This window comes from Artibeus jamaicensis, unplaced genomic scaffold (genome assembly GCF_021234435.1).
Source record: "Artibeus jamaicensis isolate MK-2021 breed Jamaican fruit bat unplaced genomic scaffold, CSHL_Jam_final scaffold_916, whole genome shotgun sequence".
Classification (NCBI taxonomy): Eukaryota; Metazoa; Chordata; class Mammalia; order Chiroptera; family Phyllostomidae; genus Artibeus; species Artibeus jamaicensis.
In genome coordinates, this window is record NW_026522059.1 from 31,912,571 (window position 1) to 31,934,858 (window position 22,288).

The 22,288-nt window shown below is 36.3% G+C and overlaps 1 protein-coding gene across 2 annotated transcripts in view; it reads left to right on the top strand.

Annotated features, from left to right (window-relative positions):
• VIRMA (vir like m6A methyltransferase associated) overlaps positions 1 to 22,288 on the top strand; it is a 58,198-nt gene that overhangs the window by 13,456 nt on the left and 22,454 nt on the right. For both annotated transcript variants that reach the window (XM_037131081.2, XM_037131082.2), the window contains exons 4-10: positions 1,051 to 1,099; positions 2,789 to 2,957; positions 10,471 to 10,593; positions 12,722 to 12,994; positions 14,162 to 15,302; positions 19,334 to 19,825; positions 20,806 to 20,960. In XM_037131081.2, the coding sequence (XP_036986976.2) occupies positions 1,051 to 1,099; positions 2,789 to 2,957; positions 10,471 to 10,593; positions 12,722 to 12,994; positions 14,162 to 15,302; positions 19,334 to 19,825; positions 20,806 to 20,960 (2,402 nt within the window). The remainder of the gene's footprint in view (positions 1 to 1,050; positions 1,100 to 2,788; positions 2,958 to 10,470; positions 10,594 to 12,721; positions 12,995 to 14,161; positions 15,303 to 19,333; positions 19,826 to 20,805; positions 20,961 to 22,288) is intronic.

The following is a 22,288-nucleotide window of genomic DNA, read 5'->3' on the forward strand; positions in this document are numbered from 1 at the left end:
ATAGATTTACATAGAACTTATTAATAAAATAAAAAATTTAAAAGGCAAATTAAAAATGAAAAAGTTTTTATATCAGGAATTAACAGGTTTTTTATTTTTATATTATTTATTTTTTAAATTTTATTTATTTATCTTTAGAAGGGAAGGGAAGGAGAGAGGGAGAAATATCAATGTATGGTTGCATCTTATGCGTCCCCTGCTGGGAACTGGCCTGCAATCCAGGCAATGTGCCCTGATGGGGAATCGAACTGCAATCTTTTGGTTCACAGGCCTGTGCTCAATCCACTGAGTTACACCAGCCAGGGCAGGAATTAACAGTTTTTTTAGACTTATTTTTTCATTGATTCTTTACTCATTATTAAATTATATTGATAATTTAACCTTTTATTTATTTAGTTCTTTAAAGATTTTATTTATTCATTTTTTTAGAGAGGAGAAGGGAGAGAGAAACAGAGGGAGAGGAATAGCAATGTGTGGTTGCCTCTCACATACCCCCTACTGGGGACCTGGCCTGCTACCCAGGCATGTGCCCTGACTGGGAATCAAACCAGTGACCCTTTGGTTTGCTGACCATGTTCAGTTCACTGAGCTACACCAGCCAGGGCTAAGCTTCTATTTTAAATGATGGGAAGGCAAATAATCTAAAGCAGCTAATTTTTAATATTATAGAATGTTTTCCTTATGTCAGTACCTACATGATAAAAATGGGTGCTTTTAAAATGTTTTCATCCTAGTAGTGTACATTTTTTGAAGACTATAATGCTGTGGTTCTCTCCTCTGGCTATACATTAGAATTACTTGGGGCTTTAAAAAAATACTGATATCCACACTCAACCCAAATCAATTATATCATGATCTCTAAGATTTGTTTTATACTTTTTAAAAATAACATTTTGGGGGAAGTCAGTAAAACCCAGACTTCATAATTTATTAAATCAAAATGAAAATTTAGCATGATTTTATTAAAATGCTTGAATCTAAGAAAGAATTGTTTGAGAACTGTGATGGTCAGTGTTTGAGCCTACATACTTATTCCTTTTCTTTTGGCAGCCTGGAATATGATGAGAATACTTCCATCATCTTTAGACCCAACTCAAAGGTAATTCTAGAAGTCAGTTTTTACCTTGTTTTTACTGTTTGTTTTCACCTCATTCAGGGTTTTTGACCCAAATAAACCAGTTGATGCAGGATGTCAGCTTATTTGGTTCTCATTCTGCAAAATATCATCATTACTTGTCTGCTTCCTCTTGTGTTCATGAGCAAAGACATTGTAATGTCATTTTCACCTGTAAAGCTCTTTCTTCTAATTTTATACTTGAGTCAGGAAGAAGAGGGCAAGTCCAGAACATGATAAGCAGGTAAATTACTAGACCCCATTGTGTCCTAGTTAAAGTTTCCTAAGAAACATATTTCATGTACCTTTCATATCAAAAATATGCCTTTTTTTCTTGATATACCAAATGCCATTCTAGAAGCATCTAGATCTGAATTATGGAAGATCTTAAATCCAGAAATAATTATGATCTCATAAAGGACTACTCAGCTTGTTTGTTTTTGGTGGGATACAGATATTTAATCCTTTGCATTCTGTTTAAACTAAAATTTTTCTTCCTTATCTCTTACCTTCTTTTTAACGGGATTTCTATATGGAGTCTATCACTCCCTGGGCATAATCTATGAGGTTTTGTTCTGGTCCCCAGTTTCCCTTTACTAGAGTTTGCTAGAGTTAGCAAAAAGAATAACAATTTGTTCCTTACTGTGCCTCTAGAAGGGATCCAATTACCACTTATACTTTTATCTTTACCTAGCATGGTAGACTGTAAAAAGAATTCAGAAGTCAGGGGCTTTGGTTTCTAGTCTAGGTTCTTACAACTAACACTCCAATTTCTTATTTGTTGATAATATTTGCTCTACCTACATTTCATAGTTACTGTGAAGATAAAGGAGTAAATGTAGGTAAGTTCTGAGAGAAAACTTTTTGTTTTTATTTTATAAGAATGCATTGAAGGGTAATGGCATTGATAAAGTCTTTGATCTTTTTACGACAAAGTTTTTAATAAACATTCTGTTTAATGCTTTTTAAGTACAGTGTGAGTACATAAAATATACTTGCATGTTTAGTTGGGCATGTAAAAAGAATGCTATACAATTTTATGGACTTTATAAATCTTGAGACTGGGCAAAATTTGTACTTTTGTTCCCCTCCATGTCCCCTGTAATTATTGGGTTTTAATTCATTAATTGGCAGTAACTCCCACTTAATGTCATTCTCATTTCTATTCCCTTTGTTGGGAATTTGGTTAAGCTTTTTTTTTTTTTTTTAAGATTTTATTTTTATTTATTTTTAGGGAGAGGGGAAGGGAGGGAGAAAGAGAGGAAGAGAAACATCAATCAGTTGCCTCTTGCTCATCCCAAATGTCCCCAACTGGGGAGCTCGCCCACAATTCAGGCATGTGCCCTGACTGGGAATCCAGCCAGAGACGTTTTGATTTTCAGGCTGGCACTCAATCCACTGAGCCACACCAGCCAGCAGCACTGGCTAAGCTTTTTGAACAGGGTTGGCATGAGGTATGGGACTAGGGAGATACATTCTTGAGACAGGCCTAAGTATTGTAATTCTGGAGGGCCATATAAAAGCTGTGCCTCTGGATGATTTTTCACCAATATTGACCTTTGCATTTTCAGCATACTTTTAAAGACTTTAGTTGAACCACAAAGTAGTTTGATACCAGTTTAGTCTGGCATATTAAAACATTAATTTGAAAGATATTTTTCCCTAACAAATCAGGTGAATACGGACGGTTTGGTGCTAAGAGGCTGGTATAATTGTCTGACACTGGCAATATATGGATCAGTGGATAGAGTGATAAGTCATGACAGAGACTCTCCACCACCGCCACCTCCTCCTCCACCACCACCTCAACCACAGCCAAGTTTGAAAAGGAACCCAAAACATGGTAAGAATTTTAGATTTGCTTTTGTCAGTGACATTTATGTTCATTATGGCAGGAAAAGATAATTCAAAGAGCTCTTCTACCTTTTGAACCTTGCTTAAGACTTGACAAAATAATTGTCAGTTTCCCATTCTTTTCTGTTCCAATGTCTTTTTATTTTGATGGGGTTACATTTTATTTTCTTTCTCTACTTTTCTCGAATGCTTTTTAAATTGACCTGGGTTTTTTTTTAAATTTAAATATGTAAATGATAATGTAATCTAGTGGTTACTCATAGCTTACTATCAAAATTATCTCTAAAGGGATTTAAGAATAGTAAATTTAGTATATATATATATATATATATATATATTTAATATATTTTATTGATTATGCCACTACAGTTTTTCTATTTCCCCACGATTCCCCCCTTTAGTTTATGACCATGTGTCTCAAGTTCTGTAGATTCTATATTTCCCATACTATTCTTGCCCTCCCCTCTATCTATTTTCTGCCTACCATCTATGCTTTCCTTTTTTTAAAATATATTTTATTGATTATGCCATTACAGTTGTTCTATTTTCCCCCTTCATTCCCCTCCACCCTGCACACCCCTCCCCCACCATTCCCCCCCCTTTAGTTTATGACCACGTGTCTCAAGTTCTTTAGATTCTATATTTCCCATACTATTCTTGCCCTCCCCCCCATCTGTTTTCTACCTACCGTCTATGCTACTTATTTTTTGTACCTTCTCCCCCCTCCTTCTCCCACTCCACTGTTGCTAACCCTCCATGTGATTTTCCTTTCTATGGTTCTGCTCCTGATCTAGCTGTCCTCTTAGTTTGCTTTTGTTTTAGGTGTGGTTCTTAATAGCTGTGAGTTTGCTGTCCTTTCACTGTTCATCTTTTTTATCTTCTTTTTCTTAGGTAAGTCCCTTTAACATTTCATATAATAAGGGCTTGGTGATGATGAACTCCTTGAATTTGATCTTATCTGAGAAGCACTTTATCTGCCCTTCCATTCTAAATAAAAGTTTTGCTAGATAGATCAATCTTGGATGTATGTCTTTGGATTTCATGACTTGGAATACTTCTTTCTAGCCCCTTCTTGCCTGTAAGATCTCTTTTGAGAAATCAACTGACAGTCTGATGGGAACTCCTTTGTAGGTGACTGTCCCCTTATCTCTTGCTGCTTCTAGGACTCTCTCCTTCATTTTAATCTTGGCTAATGTAATGATGATGTGCCTTGGTGTGTTTCTTCTTGTGTCCAACTTCTTTGGGACTCTCTGAGCTTCCTGGACTTCCTGGAGGTCTATTTCCTTTGCCAGATTGGGGAAGTTCTCCTTTATTACTTGTTCAAATAAGTTTTCCACTTGTTGCTGTTCCTCTTCCTCTTCTGGTACCCCTATAATTTGGATGTTGGAACGTTTAAAGATGTCCTGAAGGTTCCTAAGCCTCTCCTCATTTTTTCGAATTCTTGTTTCTTCATTGTTTTCTGTTTGGTCATTTTTTCCCTCTTTCTGGTCCACTCCTTTGATTTGAGTCCCAGTGTCCTTTCCATTACTATTGGTTTCCTGTGCATTTCCCTTTATTTCAATTAGTTTAGCCTTCATATGTTCCTCTAATTTGTGACTAAAATCAACCAGTTCTGTGAGTATCCTGATCACCAGTGTTTTGAACTGTGCATCTGAAAGTTTGGCTGTTTCTTCATTGCTTAGATTTATCGGCTCAGGGGCTCTGAGTTGTTCTTGAGCCATGTTTTGATCTGTTCATGCCTGTTATGTATGAGCGGAGCCTTAGGTGTTCACCAGGGTAGGGCTATCCAGGTTGCTGGTTTGTGACGCTGTATGTGGGGGCGTGGTCAGAGAGGGACAGTGGCGATTCCCTCTGCCGCTTCCTGCTGCTGGGGCCTGCATGGTTCATCTCACTGCTAGCTCCTTCACCGGTTTATCTGCTCAAGAATGTATGACCGTGGTGGATTTGCTGTGTTCACAGCAGAGGACTCAGGTATGGTACCTGCCTGCTGGCCCTAGTTGGGGGAAGGCTCAGCAAAGGAACAGTGATGTCTGGCAGCATTTCTGTTTGGAGAAAGCTGCCCTAAGTCAGACAATTGAGTTTCTCTCCTATGTCTCTGGCCACTTTCAAGCTGCTGCCCAGGCACTGCAGCTCAGAGTGAGAGCCTCTGAGTAAGTCAGTGTGCGGGCCCTTTATGAGGAATGCCTGGGACTTAAGCAGCCCTTTGTGTCACTGAGCCCCAGTCTCCAAGTACTTTCAGGGCCAGAATTTATGGGGACTTCTTTTCCTGGTACTTAGAACCCAGGTCTGGGAAGCCTGGTGTGGAGTTGGGACCCTCTGGCTCCTGATGTGGAGACCCGTGCAATTGAGATATCCCACCTGATTTTTAACTCTTAGTTGTGTATGTTTATGTTAATGTGTATGTTTTTTTCAGGCACACATTTCAAATTTGTTTTGGTGTCTAAATGTTGTCTAATGAAGGTTTTTCAGTTTTTGAGAACCTTTTGCTTATTAACTGAAGACATAAAAACAGTAATTTCAGTAAACTTCAGTGGCTTTCCTCGTATAAAGTGGGCAGCTGGGCTCATGTTTCCCAGGGTCTAGTATTAGCCATGGTAATGAGATGCGATTCAAGAATACATTTTGAAATTATAATTGATGTCACTGGGGGAATAATTTGATTTATAATTGGCATTTTATGAGCACAAATAAAATGACCTTTGTCAGTATTGTTTTAGTAGTGTGGTATGAGCTGTTTGTTTTCGATGGTGGTCATGCACTGTATTTTAATCTCTATTCTTATATCTTACATGCTGAGCACAGTTTATCTTTTACTCTTTCTATTAACCCATAATTTTTTGTGCTCTTTTGTCTTTTTTATCAGACTGAGTTCCTTGTGGGCAATGAGTATATTTTACCTATATTTGTGTGTCTCTCTTTTTAAAAAATAGTTTAATTGAACTTAAAAAAAAAAGAAAGAATTCATTCATTTCTCCAATTCCTCACCCACCCTGCATCTGGCAACCACCACTGTTCTTTATCTATGAACTTGGTTTCAAAAAATTTTTTTACATATATATGAGAGAGGAGGACATAGTATTTTACTTTCTCTGTTACTTTCATAGTATTTTACTTTCTCTGTTTCTCTATAGATGTCACTTAGCATAATGCCCTTACGGTCTATCCATGAAGTTGCAAATAGGGAGATTTCATTTTATTAAATGGCTGAGTAGTATTTTATTTTGTATATATAACTATAATTTATTTATTATTTATCAGTAGACACGTACTTTTTCTGTATCTTGGCTGTTGTAAATAGTGCTACAGCAAACGTGGTGGTGTATATAGTTTTCGAGGTAGTGTTTTCATTTTTTTAGATAAATATCCAAAAGACAAATTGCTACATCATATGGTAGTTCTATTTTTAATTTTTTGAGGTATGTCTTTACTGGTTTCCATAGTGGGGCTGTACCAATTTACATTCTCACCAGCAGTGCACATGATTTTCTCCACATCTTTACCAGCACATGTTATTCGTAGTCTTTTTTATAATAGCCATTCCAGCAAGTGCAAGGTGATAGCTCATTGTGGTTTTTATTTGCATTTCCCTGAGGGTTAGTGATGTTGACCATCTTCTTTCATATGTCTGCGTGCCATCTGTACATTCTTTTCGGAAAAATACTCATTTTTTAGTGGATTGTTTGTTTTCTTGCTGTTGGATTACATGAGTTCTATCTGTATTTTGGATTTTAGACCCCTGTCAGACACATGATTTGCAAAGAGTTTCTCCCACTCTGTAGGTTGCCTTTTTATGTTGTTGATGGTTTCCTTTACTGTACGGAAGCTTTTTAAATTGATGTTGTTCCACTTGTTAATTTTGCTTTTGCTGCTTTTGCTTTGGTGCCAGATTAAAAAAAAATCTCTTAAGACTTATGTCAGGGAGCTTACCACATATGTTTTGTTTTAGGGATTTTATGTTTTCAGGTCTATGTTCAAGCCTTTAATCCATTTTGAGTTAATTATTGTGTATAGTTTTAAGATAGTGGTACAATTTCATTCTTTTGCACATAGCTGTCCAATTTTTCCAGCCTGCTCTTCTTGCCCATAGTGTATTCTTGGCTCTTTTGCTATAAATTAAGTGACCATTTATGTGTGTGTTTATTTCTGGGCTTTTTATTCTGTTTCATTGATCTGTGTATCTGTTTTTAGACCCATATCATACTGTTTTTAATTACTATAGATTTGTAATGCAGTTTGAAATAAGGGTATGAGATTCCTCCAGCTGCTGCTGCTGCTTCTTCCTCCTCCTCCTCCTCTCCCCCCACCCCCAAGATTGCTTTGGTTATTTGTAGTTTCATAGAAATTTTAGGATTGCTTTTTTTATTTTTGTGAAAATGCCATTGGAATTTCAATAAGGATTATATAGAGTGGTATGCACTCTACATTAATTCTTCAATCCATGAGCACAGAATATCTTTCCATTTATTTTTTTTTTAATTTCATTAGTATCTTACAGTTTTAAATATGTAGGTCTTTTATCTCCTTGCTTAAATTTATTTCCAGGTGGTTTATTCTTTTTATATAGAAACCCAATAGATTTTTGTGTATTGATTTTATATCTTGCAACTTAACTCATTTATTAGTTCCAACAGTTTTTAGAGTTTTCTGTGTATAGATGAGGTCTATCCAGAAAGTATCCAGCCACATACGATGAAAAGGAGATGTTTATTGAAGAGGATTCAAGAAACAGTGTACATAGGACATTGACGCTTCAGTTCCTTCAAAGTAGGCACCTTGGGATTTCACACAGTTCTCCCAGTCACCATCAGCTGCCCCCTTGTATTTCCTGAATCTCATCAGTGGTCTGAAATCCCTTCCCTTTCAAAGATGATTTTAGTTTTGGTAAAAGCTAGAAGTTTCAGGGCACCAAATCTGGGCTGTAGTGGGACAAAGTGTCCCAAGCGATTTGATGTTTTGCCAAAAAATTCTGCACAATACGTGATGCGTGAGTAGGTGCATTGTGCCGATGGAGCTGCCAATCACCAGTTGCCCATAGCTGTGGCCTTCTGAATCATCTAAATAGTTTTCCATGGAGGACTGTTCAAGGCTGATGCAAAATTTGAGCAGATTTGTTGCTCTACTCGCTCAGTAATTTTGAATGCAATGTCCACACAGTACACATGCTCACTCAGTGGTGCCTACTACCCCCACTGACTAGTACAGCAAAGTCATCATTATTCACCCATGCACATTCCAGTCCACTCTCCTTGTTATGTTGATGTTGCACAAACTATTCTTGTTATATTAACGATGGCTGAACTTTTCCAGACAGATGTCCTATGTCATATGCAAATAGTGACTTGTTTTACTTCTTTGTTTTCAGTTTGGAAACCTTTTATTTTTTTTTCTTGCCTAACTACTGTGGCTAGGACTTCCAGTGCTATGTTAAATAAAAGTGGCGAGAGTGTGTACCCTTGTCTTGTTTTTGATCTTAGAGGGAAATCTTTTGGCTTCTTACTGTTGAGTATGACTCTAGCTTGTTATATATGTTCTTTCTGTACCCAGTTTGTTGAGATTTTTATAATAAATGGGTGTTGAATATTGTTTTAACACTTTTTCTGTATCAATGATTATGTGATTTTTATCCTTCATTTTGTCAGAGTGGTGTATCATATTGATTGATTTGAGGATATTGAACTTTCCTTGCATCTCCAGGATAAAACCCATTAGATCATGGTGTATTATCCTTTTAATGTATTACTGATTTTGGTTTGCTAATACTTTTTTGTTAATTTTTGCACCTATCTTCATCAGTGATATGGGCCTGAAATTTTCTTTTTTTATGGCACCCTTGTGTAGTTTTAGTATCAGAGTAGTTCTAGCTTCATGAAATGAGGTTGGACGGGTTTCCTCTTTTATATTTTGGAAGAGTTTGAGAAGGGTTAGTAGTATTATTTCTTCTTTGAAAGTTTGGTTAGTGAATCCATCTGGTTCTGGACTTTTGTTTACTGGGAGGTTTTATATTACCCATTCAGTATCCTTACTAGTAACTTGTCTGTTTAGATTTCCTATATTGTCATATTTCATTTTTGATAGGTTGCATGTTTCTGGGAATTTATCCATTTCTTCTAGGTTCACTTTATTGGCATTTTTAAAAAAGATTTTATTTTTGTATTTTTAGTCAGAGAGGAAGGGAAGAAGAAAGAGTGGGAGAGAAACACCAGTTGGTTGCCTCTGATACACCTGCAAGTGGGATCTGGCCCACAACCCAGGCATGTGCTCTGACTGGGAATCGAACTTGCAGTCTTTCTGTTCACAGGCCAGCACTCAATGCACTGAAGCGCATCAGCCAAGGTGGCATAGGGTTTTTCATAGTAGTCTCTTAGGATCCTTTATATTTTGGTGTTATCAATTATAATATTTCCTCTTTTATTTCTGATTTTATTTATTTGAATTCTCTTTTTTCTTCATGAGTGTAGCTAAGGGTTTGTCCATTCTGTTTACATTTTCTAAGAACTGGATTTGAGTTTCATTGATCTTTAGTTTTATTACAGTACCTAATGTATAATAGCTACTCTAAAATTTTTTAAAATTTACCGACTTATTTACAGCTGACACTTTATGCATTGTATGTACATGTGTATATTTCTACCTTTTTATTTTCATGTAATTATAGATTTATAAGAGTTTGCAAACAAATGTACAGGGACATTTCTGAACTCTTCCCCAGCTTCCCCCAATACTAACGTCTTTTACAATTGTAGTACAGTGTCAAAAAAAAAAAACATTGGCTTTGGTACGGTCTGTAGAGCTTGTTCAGTTTTCATCAGTTACACATGCACTTTGCGTGTGTGTGTGCACAATTGTATGCAATTTTATGTCATGCCTGACCTTTCATAAGCATCACTACAGTCAAGAAACTTGATTATACCATCACAAGATTCCCTGGTGTTACTCCTTTATAGCCTTGCGTATTTCACCCATCCCCAACCTTTGGCAACCTTTCATGAGTAGTGTATAAATGTTTCATGTGGTAGGTATCTTCTTGAGATTTACTTCTTTATTCAGCATAATTAACTTGAGGTTCATCCATTTTGTTGCATGTATCAGTAGTTCTTTTTTATTGCTGAGTAGTTTTACATGTAGACAATTATACTTGAATGTATAATAGTCTATTTAACCAGTCAATCATTGAATGACATTTAGGTAGTTTTCAGTTTTTGATTGTTGCACAAAAGACTGGTATGAACATTAATGTACACCTTCCTGCAGGGAAATAAGTTTATTTCTCTGGGATAATGCTTAAAAGTATATATAATATATTTTGGTATGTGGAAGTCAGAAATTCTAAGTTTCATTAATATAAATTAGCAAAATTTCTATTACACATCAGGACAGAAAAGTAAATCAATAAATGCTGAGAATGAAAAATTCAAATGATGAACATTGTTACTGTCATGCATCCATTTCTCTATACTTTTAATAATTTGAACATTCTTTTTCTGTCTCTAATAAAACTGTAGCTGATGGGGAGAAGGAAGATCAGTTTAATGGAAGCCCTCCAAGACCACAGCCAAGGGGACCACGAACTCCACCAGGACCCCCTCCACCTGATGATGATGAAGATGATCCCATGCCTTTGCCAGGTACAAATAAAATCAGTGCTCGTTTTTTTTTTTAACACTCTTGATTAATATTAATAGTGCTTTTTTCCTCCTCTAAGATTTTATTTACTTATTTTTAGAGAGAGGGGAAAGGAGGAAGAAAGAGAGGGAGAGAAACATTGATTAATCAGTTGCCTCTGGCACACACCCTGACTGGGAACTGAACCTGCAGCCTGGGCATATGCCCTGACCAGGCATAGAACCAACAACTTTTTGCTTCTCAGGACAATATCCCAACCAACTGAGATACACCAGTCAGGACTATATAGTGCTTTTTGATTGAAGAAAAACAATGCTAGTAATCAAGTCTTGATGAATGTTTCTCTCCCTTTCTTACTGTGCAGTAGTATTTCCTTGCGTTTTTGATGAACTTATTTTTTTTTAATTTTTTATTTATTTTATTTATTTCTCTTTAGAGGGGAAGGGAAGGAGAGAGGGCGAGAAATATCAGTATATGGTTGCCTCTCATGCGTCCCCTGCTGGGAACTGGCCTGCAACCCAGGCATGTGCCCTGACTGGGAATTGAACCGCAATACTCTGGTTCACAGGCCCACGCTCAATCCACTGAGCTATACCAGCCAGGGCTGATGAACTTATTTATTAAAAAGTCAATTAATTTGTTTGCATCTGTACCAACATTATCTTGAAAATAAAGTGTTAATGTGCTATAGTGGTATATACAGAAGAGTACCAGGAAAAATAAGCACTAAATATTGGAAGAGATAAAAGTCTTCATAGTTACTTAATAGGTAAAAAGTAAAGGACCAGTTTATTGTATATATAAAGTAATATACTTGATTCTTACTATACAAAGTTTTGCAATGTATACTCTTGATATTTTTTAAAAGCAACTTTAAAAAATAGTATTTTTTAAAAAATAAGTTAAATCATGTAAAATGTTATTAATTGCAATATCCAGTCCTGCTGCCTCATGTTATTTAAACTATTCAAATAAACTGTGCCTTAAAAACCTGAATAGATGTTTCTCAAAAAAGGACATGTAGAAGTTCAATAGACATATGAAAAGATGCTCAGCATCACTAATTATCAGGAAAATGCAAATTAAAACCACAATAAGCTATTACCTCAGACCTGTAAGAGGGCCTATCATATCATCAGAAAATCTACAAAGTTTGTGGATGTGGAGAAAAGGGAACTGTCATGCACACTTGATGTGAATATAAATTAGTGCAGCTGCTATGCAAAATAATATGGAGGTTTCTCAAAAAATTACAAATAGAGCCCTGTCCAGGTGGCTCAGTTGTTTGGAGCATCGTCCTGTGCACCAAAAAGTTGTGGGTTTGATTTCCAGTCAGGTTGTGTACAGGAGGCAGCCGATTGATATTTCTCACATTGATGTTTCTCTTCCTCTCTCCCCCTGCCCTTCCTCTCTGTCTAAAATCAATAAACATAGCCTTGGATGAGGCGTAAAAATACATTTCAAAATAGAACTACCATGTGACTCAACAATTCCACTTTTGGGTATTTATCTGAAAAAATCCTAAACACTAATTTGAAAAGATATATAGAACCTTGTGTTTATTTCAGTGTTATTTACAATAGTCAAGATATGGAAGCAATCTAGGTTTCCATTAATAGATAAATGGATAAAGAAGAGGTGGTACATATAGACAATGGAAAATTAACAATAAAAAGAATGTAGTCTTAACACTTGCAACAACATGGATGAATCTCGAGGTATTATGCTAAGTGAAATAAGTCAGACAGAGAAAGACAAATATGTGATTTTACTTATATGTGAAAACTAAAAAACAAAAGAAGAAACAAAATAAACTTACAGAGAACGAATGGCCCGCCACAAGGAAAGGATTAGGTGGATGGGTGCAAACAGTGAAAGGAATTAAGACTTACAGATCGCCAGTTTTAAAGGTAGTCATAGGGATGTAAACAACAGCATTGGGAATGTAGACAGTAGTATTGGAATAAATATGTATGGTGTCAGATGGTTACTAGACTTATCAGGGTGATCACTTTGTGAAGTATCTAATTACTATACATCTAAAACTAATAATAACATTGTATGTCAATTGTAGTTGAAGAATTAAATAATCTGTGTAGTTAGAATTTAAAAAAATAATCAATTTTTCAGTATCCGGTGACAAGGAAGAAGATCCTCCACATAGAGAAGATTACTTTGAGCCCATTTCTCCTGATCGGAATTCTGTTCCCCAAGAAGGTCAATATTCTGATGAAGGGGAAGTAGAAGAGGAACAGCAAGAAGAAGGCGAGGAGGATGAGGATGATGTGGAAGTAGAGGAAGAAGAGGATGAGGATGAGGATGATCGACATACAGTGGACAGTATTGCTGAAGAGGAAGACGAAGACGAAGAGGAAGAAGGTGAAGAAGATGAAGAAGGCGAAGGTGGGTTATATTAGATAGGACTTTTCAGTTTCAAGTGCCAGAAGCTAACTTGAGGTACCTTTGAGCAGTACAAACAAATTTATAACAAAGGTAGACTTTCAGGAAACCCAAAGGTTGGAATATAACTGGGCTTGACTAGAGGTGGGATTTCCAACTTTTCTTTATGTTGCTACTTTATTTTTTGTCAGCTAACTGTTCTTTTTCTATTCACCCCATAACTTTAATCTCTTCTTTTTAATCAGTCGCTTACCTGGCTGTGTCTTGGTTCCATTTCCAGTTTCTTGGGGGAAATACTCTGTATGACTTGCTACAATATAAACTGCCCCTTGGTACCCTCAGTTTTGGTCAGGGAAGCAGGGTCATGCAGCAAATACATAGTGACTAGGAATATGGTGGGCTGTTTTCAGAGTAAGGAATGGTGTTGTAAGCTGGGTAGAATTCCTAAAGATGCCTGCCATCTAGCTATTTCAACAAAAAGCTACATTATTTTTTAGAAAATCAGCGGAGGGGAAGATTTCAGTTCAGGTATATGTGATAGCATGATGCTAAAGTCTACTTTAACAAGGCTTACTTTCTTTAGAAGCAAAAGTGAGAGACATTCAAGCTCTTTGACTCTTAATTTGTCCAAGGAATGGTATATAATGTTTAAAGCATTTGTGCAGAACAATAGTTAGTCTGCTTTGGTTTATTCTAAGTGAGTGAGGCTCATTTCAGTTTTATAGAGATACTTATTTATGTTAGGTGATACTTTTTTAGCTTCCCTCTTTAGTCTTCCTCTCCCAGATCAAGTCTTATTTTTAGATGTACTATATTTGACTATCAAGTAGTAGTAGTTAGATTTCAGGCAGGCCGTTTTCTTAGTGAGAGGGCATTTTAGAGAAGGTGAGAGAAGGAGGCTAGTTTACCTCTAATTTTATTTAGGTGAGGAAAAGATACCTGTAGCATATTTAGTTGTAAAGCTGAACAGATAGGATAGAAAGACTTGGCTTATGAAATATCTTCATAATTATTAGAAATGATAAATGTTAGTAATTGGGGAGTAAGTTAATTTTGTTGAAGTCATTATTTCTTATTTTTTGCCATACTGTTAAACTGTTTTCCGATTAATCATACATTTTGCATTAAGTAAAAATGATATACTTAAATATTATTCAAACTAATTTTCAGGAGATGATGGTTATGAACAAATTTCCAGTGATGAAGATGGAATTGCTGACTTGGAACGTGAAACATTTAAGTACCCAAACTTTGATGTTGAATACACTGCTGAAGACTTAGCCTCAGTTCCTCCTATGACGTATGATCCATATGATAGGGAACTTGTGCCACTTTTATACTTCAGCTGTCCATACAAGACTACTTTTGAAATTGAAATCAGTAGAATGAAAGATCAAGGTCCAGATAAAGAAAATTCAGGGGCAATAGAAGCCTCAGTAAAGTTAACTGAACTGTTAGATTTATATCAGGAAGACAGAGGTGCAAAATGGGTAACAGCTTTAGAAGAAATTCCAAGTTTAATAATAAAAGGATTAAGTTATTTGCAGTTGAAAAACACAAAACAAGACTGCTTTGGCCAGTTGGTAGACTGGACCATGCAAGCTTTAAATTTACAAGTAGCCCTTCGCCAACCCATTGCCTTAAATGTCCGACAACTTAAAGCTGGGACCAAATTAGTGTCCTCCCTAGCAGAATGTGGAACTCAAGGAGTTGTGGGACTGCTACAAGCTGGAGTGATCAGTGGATTATTTGAGCTCCTCTTTGCTGATCATGTCTCATCTTCCCTTAAGTTAAATGCTTTTAAAGCTTTGGACAGTGTCATTAGTATGACAGAAGGAATGGAAGCCTTTTTAAGAGGTAGGCAGGGTGAAAAAAGTGGCTATCAAAAACTTCTGGAGCTCATACTTTTAGATCAGACTGTGAGGGTTGTCACTGCTGGTTCAGCTATCCTTCAGAAGTGCCATTTCTATGAAATCTTGTCAGAGATTAAAAGACTTGGTGACCATTTGGCAGAGAAGACTTCATCTGTTCCTAATCATGGTGAACCTGATCATGACACAGATACTGGACTTGAAAGGACAAACCCAGAATATGAAAATGAGGTAGAGGCTTCGATGGATATGGATCTTTTGGACTCCTCAAATATAAGCGAAGGAGAGATAGAAAAGCTTGTTAACCTCCTAGAAGAAGTTTTCCATTTAATGGAAACTGCACCTCATACAATGATCCAGCCTCCTGTAAAGTCTTTCCCAACAATGGCACGTATTACTGGACCTCCAGAGAGGGATGATCCATATCCTGTTCTCTTTAGGTAAGACATTTTGGCTTGGGAAAATTATTCACAAATCACTGGAAGCAATTTTATGTGATTGAATTTTTTATGTCCGTAGATAATGCTTATCTGTATAAGGATGCTTGATATTTCAAAATAGATAGTTGTGAAACAGAAGTATGTTACTATGGATGAGCTATATTATGTGAGTATCTACAGTAGTAATAGCAAGTTAAATATAGTAATAATCAACAACAATGCTTATATAAGCAACAATGCTCTGTGAGCAAGAATAAATGAGGAATTGCTGAGTTGCTTCTAGGAAGGTGGTATAAGAGGATGGCATAGGAAGGAGAGCTTTTCCGTGTGAACCTCCTTACTTTACCCCTCTAATATATTGTAATTTAAACTTATATTTTACTAACTTAATTTTACAGCCCTGGTTAAACATATCTTTAAGGGTCAATTAGCATTTGTTTCTGCCATCTAACGCGCTAGTTACCTGTTGATAGAATTTTGCCATTATTAGTATCAGCACTTATCGGAGATTTTAAATTTTTCTCTTAATTTTTGAGATTTGTTTTGACATTTTGTCTCTCAGTAATTTTCTAACTAATGGAGAAATACTATTTTTATTACTTTATTTCTTATATCTGTGATTAAATTTGCCTTTAGTTGGGGCATAACACAGTAACAGAAAATAGGGTTAGGGTATTTGTTCACTCTAAAGACCATAGAAGACCTACCTGTTCCTATTTTCAGCTGAAACATATCTGTCTGTTTGAGTTCTTACAGAAGAGATGATACTTACTAGAGCAGTTATCTGGTAGGAGATGAAGTCAAAAGTACAAGTGTAGGGGTTTGGCTTTGAACAAGAGAAAGGAAACCTTGTGAATGTACACATATAGATACCTATATAGTGTGAAGGTGGTAAAGGAGCCAAGGCATTTCTCACTGACCATTTTTAGTAAAGTAGGTAAAGCTGTGCACTGAGGATGACTGAGGTGGTAAGTGTAGGAAGGAGGTGATATTTTGAAACAGTTACTGAGGGGAAAGTAGTAATTAGCCACCTATGAAATACTGTCATATCCCCCACCCCCAGGCTCCACCATAACTGGAGGAGGTATGTTTGCATATCATACTCTAGGAAATAAGGGGTCTGGAATACTGCCTTAAGGAGTTTAGATTTTGTTTTTAGAATGTGGAAAGATCTTGAATATCTGATATGATCAAAGTCATGTTCTAAGATGATATGTTGCAAAATGTATTGCAATGGAAAAGAAATTGGAGTTATTAGGTAGATAAGCCAATTTGAAGATTGTAGGTAGCAGGTTTTGTTTTAAGCACTTGGCCTAATAAAGTGGCACTTCCAGGGAAAGGAAAGACAATATTACTGTTACTATTGAGAGAATTTGTAAAAGAGCAATTACTAGGACTTGTCAATTTAACCTACTAGGTAAAAGAAAAAGTTAAAGATGTTGTAAGGTTGTTAGCTAGGGTAACTATGGAATTGTGGTTTTATTGACAGAAACTGATAAATAGAAGGGAGAATGGATTTTGAAAGGACACATAATTGCATTTTGGAAGTATTGGTTTGAAATGATGGCAAGGCTCTAATGTTCTGTGTTGTGGTCTCCAAGATCACCCCTAAGATTTACTAGGACTCACAGGACTCAGTATTATACTCACCACAGTGATTTATTAAACAGCAAAAGGGTACAAATCACAGTCAGCAAAGGAAGAAAGTACGTAGAGGGAAGCCTGGGGAACTAGATAAGCTTCCAGCGTCCTTTCCCAATGTTATCAGATGAAATCTGATGGGGAATTTCCATGAGGACCCAGTTAATTCCCCAGAAACAAATTGTGACAGCATGTGTGAAATGTTGCCTACTGAGGAAGCTTATTAGAATCTCAGCATCCAAGCTTATTATTGGGGGATAGCCACATAGACACCCAGTACATAATATATACCAGAATTCCAGATTCCCAGAAGGAAAGCTTATGTTCAGTATAAATTACATATCCTTTGCATAAACAGTTTAGGCACAAAGAGTATTCTTAATCAGGTGGGTAGTGGGAACCCTCCCAAAATTCAAGTTCCCAGATGCCAGCCAAGAGCCAAACAGGCAAGCAGTCCTTTCTAAGAATAAATACTCTGGGACCTCCCAGGTTAACTGTTTTTGGAATGAATAAGGTGGTTAATGATGTTTTTAGAGCATAATAATTAGGGCGTTTTGTCTTTCTGAGAGTTCTTTTTGCCTTTGTAGTTATGTTACTAATGGTGTTTACTATCATAAAGTAGAAGCCTGAATTTAAGCAATAATATGAAGGGGAACCCCCCAAAACCCGGAATTATCCTCTGGAGGTGGGCCCCTTGTAGTAGAGGCTTCCCTAACTGGGTGAGTGTTCTAGGAACCCACCTGTATCAGTGTACCACCAGCTGGCATTGTTGTGAGAGGCTGCCTTCGGCTTCAGTGAAATTTTTTTGAAGATTCTTTAACTGTGTTTGCCCATTTCATGATGGATGATTTATGAGCACACCTGCCCACACCATGTTGAGTGATTAGCAGTTTTTGACCAAAGATGCATCCGCTTTCCATTCACCTGATCTCTTCCCAAGCAGGTTTTTTGGGGGAGGGGTGGCTTTTTTTTGTTTCCCTGGATGAAAAAAAGTCCTGAAAGGGAAACATTTTGCTGATGTGGAAGAGGTTAAAAAATGGCAGAAGGCTTCAAAATCGACAAGTTCAAAAACTCTTGAGCAGTGGGAAAAAATCTCAATAGGTATTTTGCCTCAGATGGATGGTACTTTGAAGGTGACTGAAGTTTAGACATGTAAGAATAAATACACAATTTTTAATAAATAAACTCCAGGAGTTTTCTTAATTTCCACCCTTGTATGATTGAAGAGGCAGTTTTATACTGTTTGATTCTAACTGTATATAGCATTCTGGAAAAGACAAAACTATGGAGACAGTAAAAAAGATCAGTGATTGCTGGGGGGGGGGGTTGGTGAATAGGTGGAGTGTAGAGTATTTTTAGGACAATGAAAAGACTTTGTGCCCTGGCTGGTGTGGCTCAGTGGATTGAGCACTGGCCTGTGAACCAAAAGGTCCCATAAGTTCAATTCCAGGCCAGGGCACATGACTGGGTTGTGGGCCAAGTCCCTAGCTGGGGATTGTGCATGAGGCAGCCTATCAGTGTTTCTCTCACATATGGATGTTTCTGTCCTCTTTCTCCCTCCCATCTTCTCTCTCTAAAAATAAATAAAAATCTTTTAAAAAAAGACTGTTTCAGTAGCAGTTATATCTGTTTTGAGGTATTGAATAAATTCAGACTTTTTTTTACTACTACTCTGTATGCTAAAAAATGGTAAACTCATCAGTAAAAATTAATAATTTAAAATTTTTTTCTCTAGAGGTGATAATATAGATATGCTACTCATAGTAAATCTGAGTATATAATATATATTTTTATAGTATATGTCCTATGTTTTTCTAGACCTACTAATTCAAATATCCCATGGATAAATTAGGACTGTAGTGAGAAAGAAACATTTGATAAATATCTTGTAAAGTAGGCCCAGAAGTTACAGTTATAGTTTATCCTGGAAAGAGAAACTTGTCAACAGTTATTTGTTCAACATCTGTTGAATGCTAGCTAGGAAAAAGCCTCATAGACTTTTCACGCTTGTTTGGTACAGTGGAGAGAAGACTTGCTACTCACATTATGATTTTTTTCATAATATTTTATTTGTTTTTAGATAGAGGGGAAGGAAGGGAGAAAGCGGGGGAGAGAAACATAGATTGGTTTCCTCTCATACACCCCCAACCAGGGACCTGGCCCACAACCCAGGCATGAGCCCTGGGTGGGAATTGAACCTTTCTGTTCGCAGGCTGACAGCACTCATTCCACTGAGCCACACCAGCCAAGGCTCACATTATGTTTTTAGTTCAAGCAGTTTATTGCTGAGGATAAGGGTTATGGCCATTAAAATATTAACCTCTCCTGTCTAATGACTGTTGAGTAAATGAAGAATGTTTTGTACTGAATATATACCAATTTTTCTACAGGTATCTTCACAGCTACCACTTCTTGGAGTTGGTTACCTTGCTCCTGTCAATTCCAGTAACAAGTGCCCATCCTGGTGTACTGCAAGCCACAAAAGATGTCTTAAAGTTTCTTGCACAGTCACAGAAAGGTCTTCTCTTTTTTATGTCAGAATATGAAGCAACAAATTTGTTGATCCGAGCTTTATGTCACCTTTATGATCAAGATGAAGAAGAAGGTCTGCAGTCTGATGGTGTTATTGATGATGCATTTGCCTTGTGGCTACAGGACTCAACACAGACATTGCAGTGTATTACTGAACTGTTCCACCACTTTCAGCGTTGTACAGCCAATGAAGAAACTGACCATTCAGATCTCTTGGGAACCCTTCATAATCTTTATTTGATTACTTTTAATCCTGTGGGAAGATCAGCTGTTGGCCATGTTTTCAGTCTTGAGAAAAATCTTCAAAGTCTTATTACTCTAATGGAGTACTATTCCAAAGAAGCCTTAGGGTACGTTCCCACTTACTCATTAAATTTTCTGTTATATCGGAAAACTATATCATTAATGGGCTAGTTGTTTAGAAGGTATTACTTGACAGTAAAAGCTATGATTACTTCTTTTCATAACACATAACTTACAAATTTAAGGATTAGAATGACAGAAATCTAAAAACAGAAAATATGGCTATGAAGCAATGAAATGGCTCTTTTATCAGCTTCTTTCTGGTTCCCCATTTTGTTGACAAAGATTGATTTGCTAATTTGTGTGGAGCAGAATCTTAAGGCACAGAAATATATATCTTAAGAGTAATGAGGACTATGTTGCTGTCTTCTGCCTCTGAACTATTCATGGTGTTGTGGTTTCAGAAGTACTTTGGGTGGGAGAGATTGAGAATAATACTCGTTTCAAAGGCCTGTCCAGCAGGGCAAAAGGTTTTACGTATGAACAGAGAAACATAACATGCTGCTCTTGGCTTGTGTCACACAAGGTAGTGGCATCCAGGTAACTGGTCTCATAGTGGGTTCTTGATATAACTTCTTGAGTGATGGGTCTTTTAGTGAAAAGCAGACAACATTGATTTCTATGTCAAGCTATATCTTATCGGCTCTGTAGTGGAATCCTGAATAAAGATGGCAGTAGATTGATTTATCGTATTTGTTCCTATTTATCCAGAGTGGACAAACATTTTAAAAGAAACCAATGAAGTGTACTTCCTTATGTTTTTTTGCTAATCAAGTATATTTGTTAATTGATATTAATAGAATTTCACTTTCCATTGTGATACATGTGCTTTGTTTATGTATTTTTAAATAGTGGTTTTAGGTGAATTGAGGTGAAATTTAAAATCTGATTTGTCATCTGTAGGAAATTACTCAGGTTTCATTGTAAAATTTCTTGGTCTCTTTAAAACCAAGTAGAAAAAAAGTGTTTAAAATTGTTCCTGAAAAATTGTTTTGTACTAAAAATTTCTAATCTTACTTTGTTTCAGTGATTCCAAGTCCAAGAAGTCAGTAGCTTATAATTATGCATGCATACTTATTTTGGTGGTGGTTCAGTCTTCTAGTGATGTCCAAATGCTAGAACATCATGCAGCATCTCTCTTGAAGCTTTGTAAGGCAGATGAAAATAATGCTAAATTGCAAGGTATGGAACTTGAGTTATTTTAAGCATTTATATGTGAAGGAAAAAACCTCTGAATGTCTGTAATTAATGCTTTATTATATTTTGGTAATATACCTAGTAATACTATTTTTAACCCCCCAAAAGTACTTTTTATGAAGGTGTTTTATATGGTGTTCTTAAACAGACTTTTCGGAAATTGCTGAAAGTACCTTTTTGTGGAAAGTCATGGAAATTGGATAGTCGAAGTTCTTAATCAAAATGGAGGAAGTATTTTAAAGATGAACTCAAAAGTTCAGTTTTGTGTATAGTTTGCATGTGTGTTTTTTTCTATATATATATTTCTAAGTACAATACTGCTGTAAATACAGCTTAGCCACAACTTTACCATCTGTGGTTAATTAACACGTGTACATTTCTTAAAGTGTAGAATAATGAATGTGAACATTATATTCTAAAGTATATAAATATGTGGAATGAAGTTGATGCCAAGCCTTATGAGGGCGGTCTGGAAAAGTTTAAGGTATCTAATTATAGTTGTTTATTATTTTATTTTGGTTCCTGGCTTGCTGACCTTACCAAGTAGAAAATTTGATAACATTGAGTATATATTATAAATAGCACATGTTTTTTTTCTTTTTATTCCTAAATTTTATATGTGATAACCACCAATAAAAGTTGGGCATGAAACTCAGCTTCCAGTCTGTAAATAGATTTTCTTTTCCTGAAGTACATCTCTGTAGAAGGAGTGCACACAGCATCTTCAAAAGTATTGTTAATGCTTTACTACTTATTCTGGATGATGGGCACACTTATATTTGTTTTATCATTATTATGTATATTTTCCATTTGAGCAACATGGTCTATATGAAATAGTATATGGAAGAGTTCATTTTAAAAGGCATAGGAAAAATACTCAGATGTAGAGTTATAATCCTATGGAAGAGTGTAGAACCAAAGAAGACATTACTGTTTTTAGTTTTTCTATAGTCATTCCTGTAAAATGTCTGGAGTTGGTATATTGCTTTTTATAATAGAAGCCTGTTTTAGCCCTGGCTGGTGTGACTCAGTGGACTGAGTGCTGGCCTGGAAACCAAAGTGTCTCCAGTTCAATTCGCAGTCAGGGTACATGCCTGGGCTGTAGGCCAGGTCACCAGTAGCTTGAGAGGCAACCACACCTTGATGTTTCTCTCCCTCTCTAAAAATAAGTAAATAATATCCTTAAAAAATATTTTGTAAAAATGTACTTGGTGACAGGTATAGGTATTGGCCATAGCTTGTATGAGAATTTTGAGTTGAGTTGTAAATAGCACATTTCATTTGTGTTTGTTTTATAAACAAAGTTTCCTGTT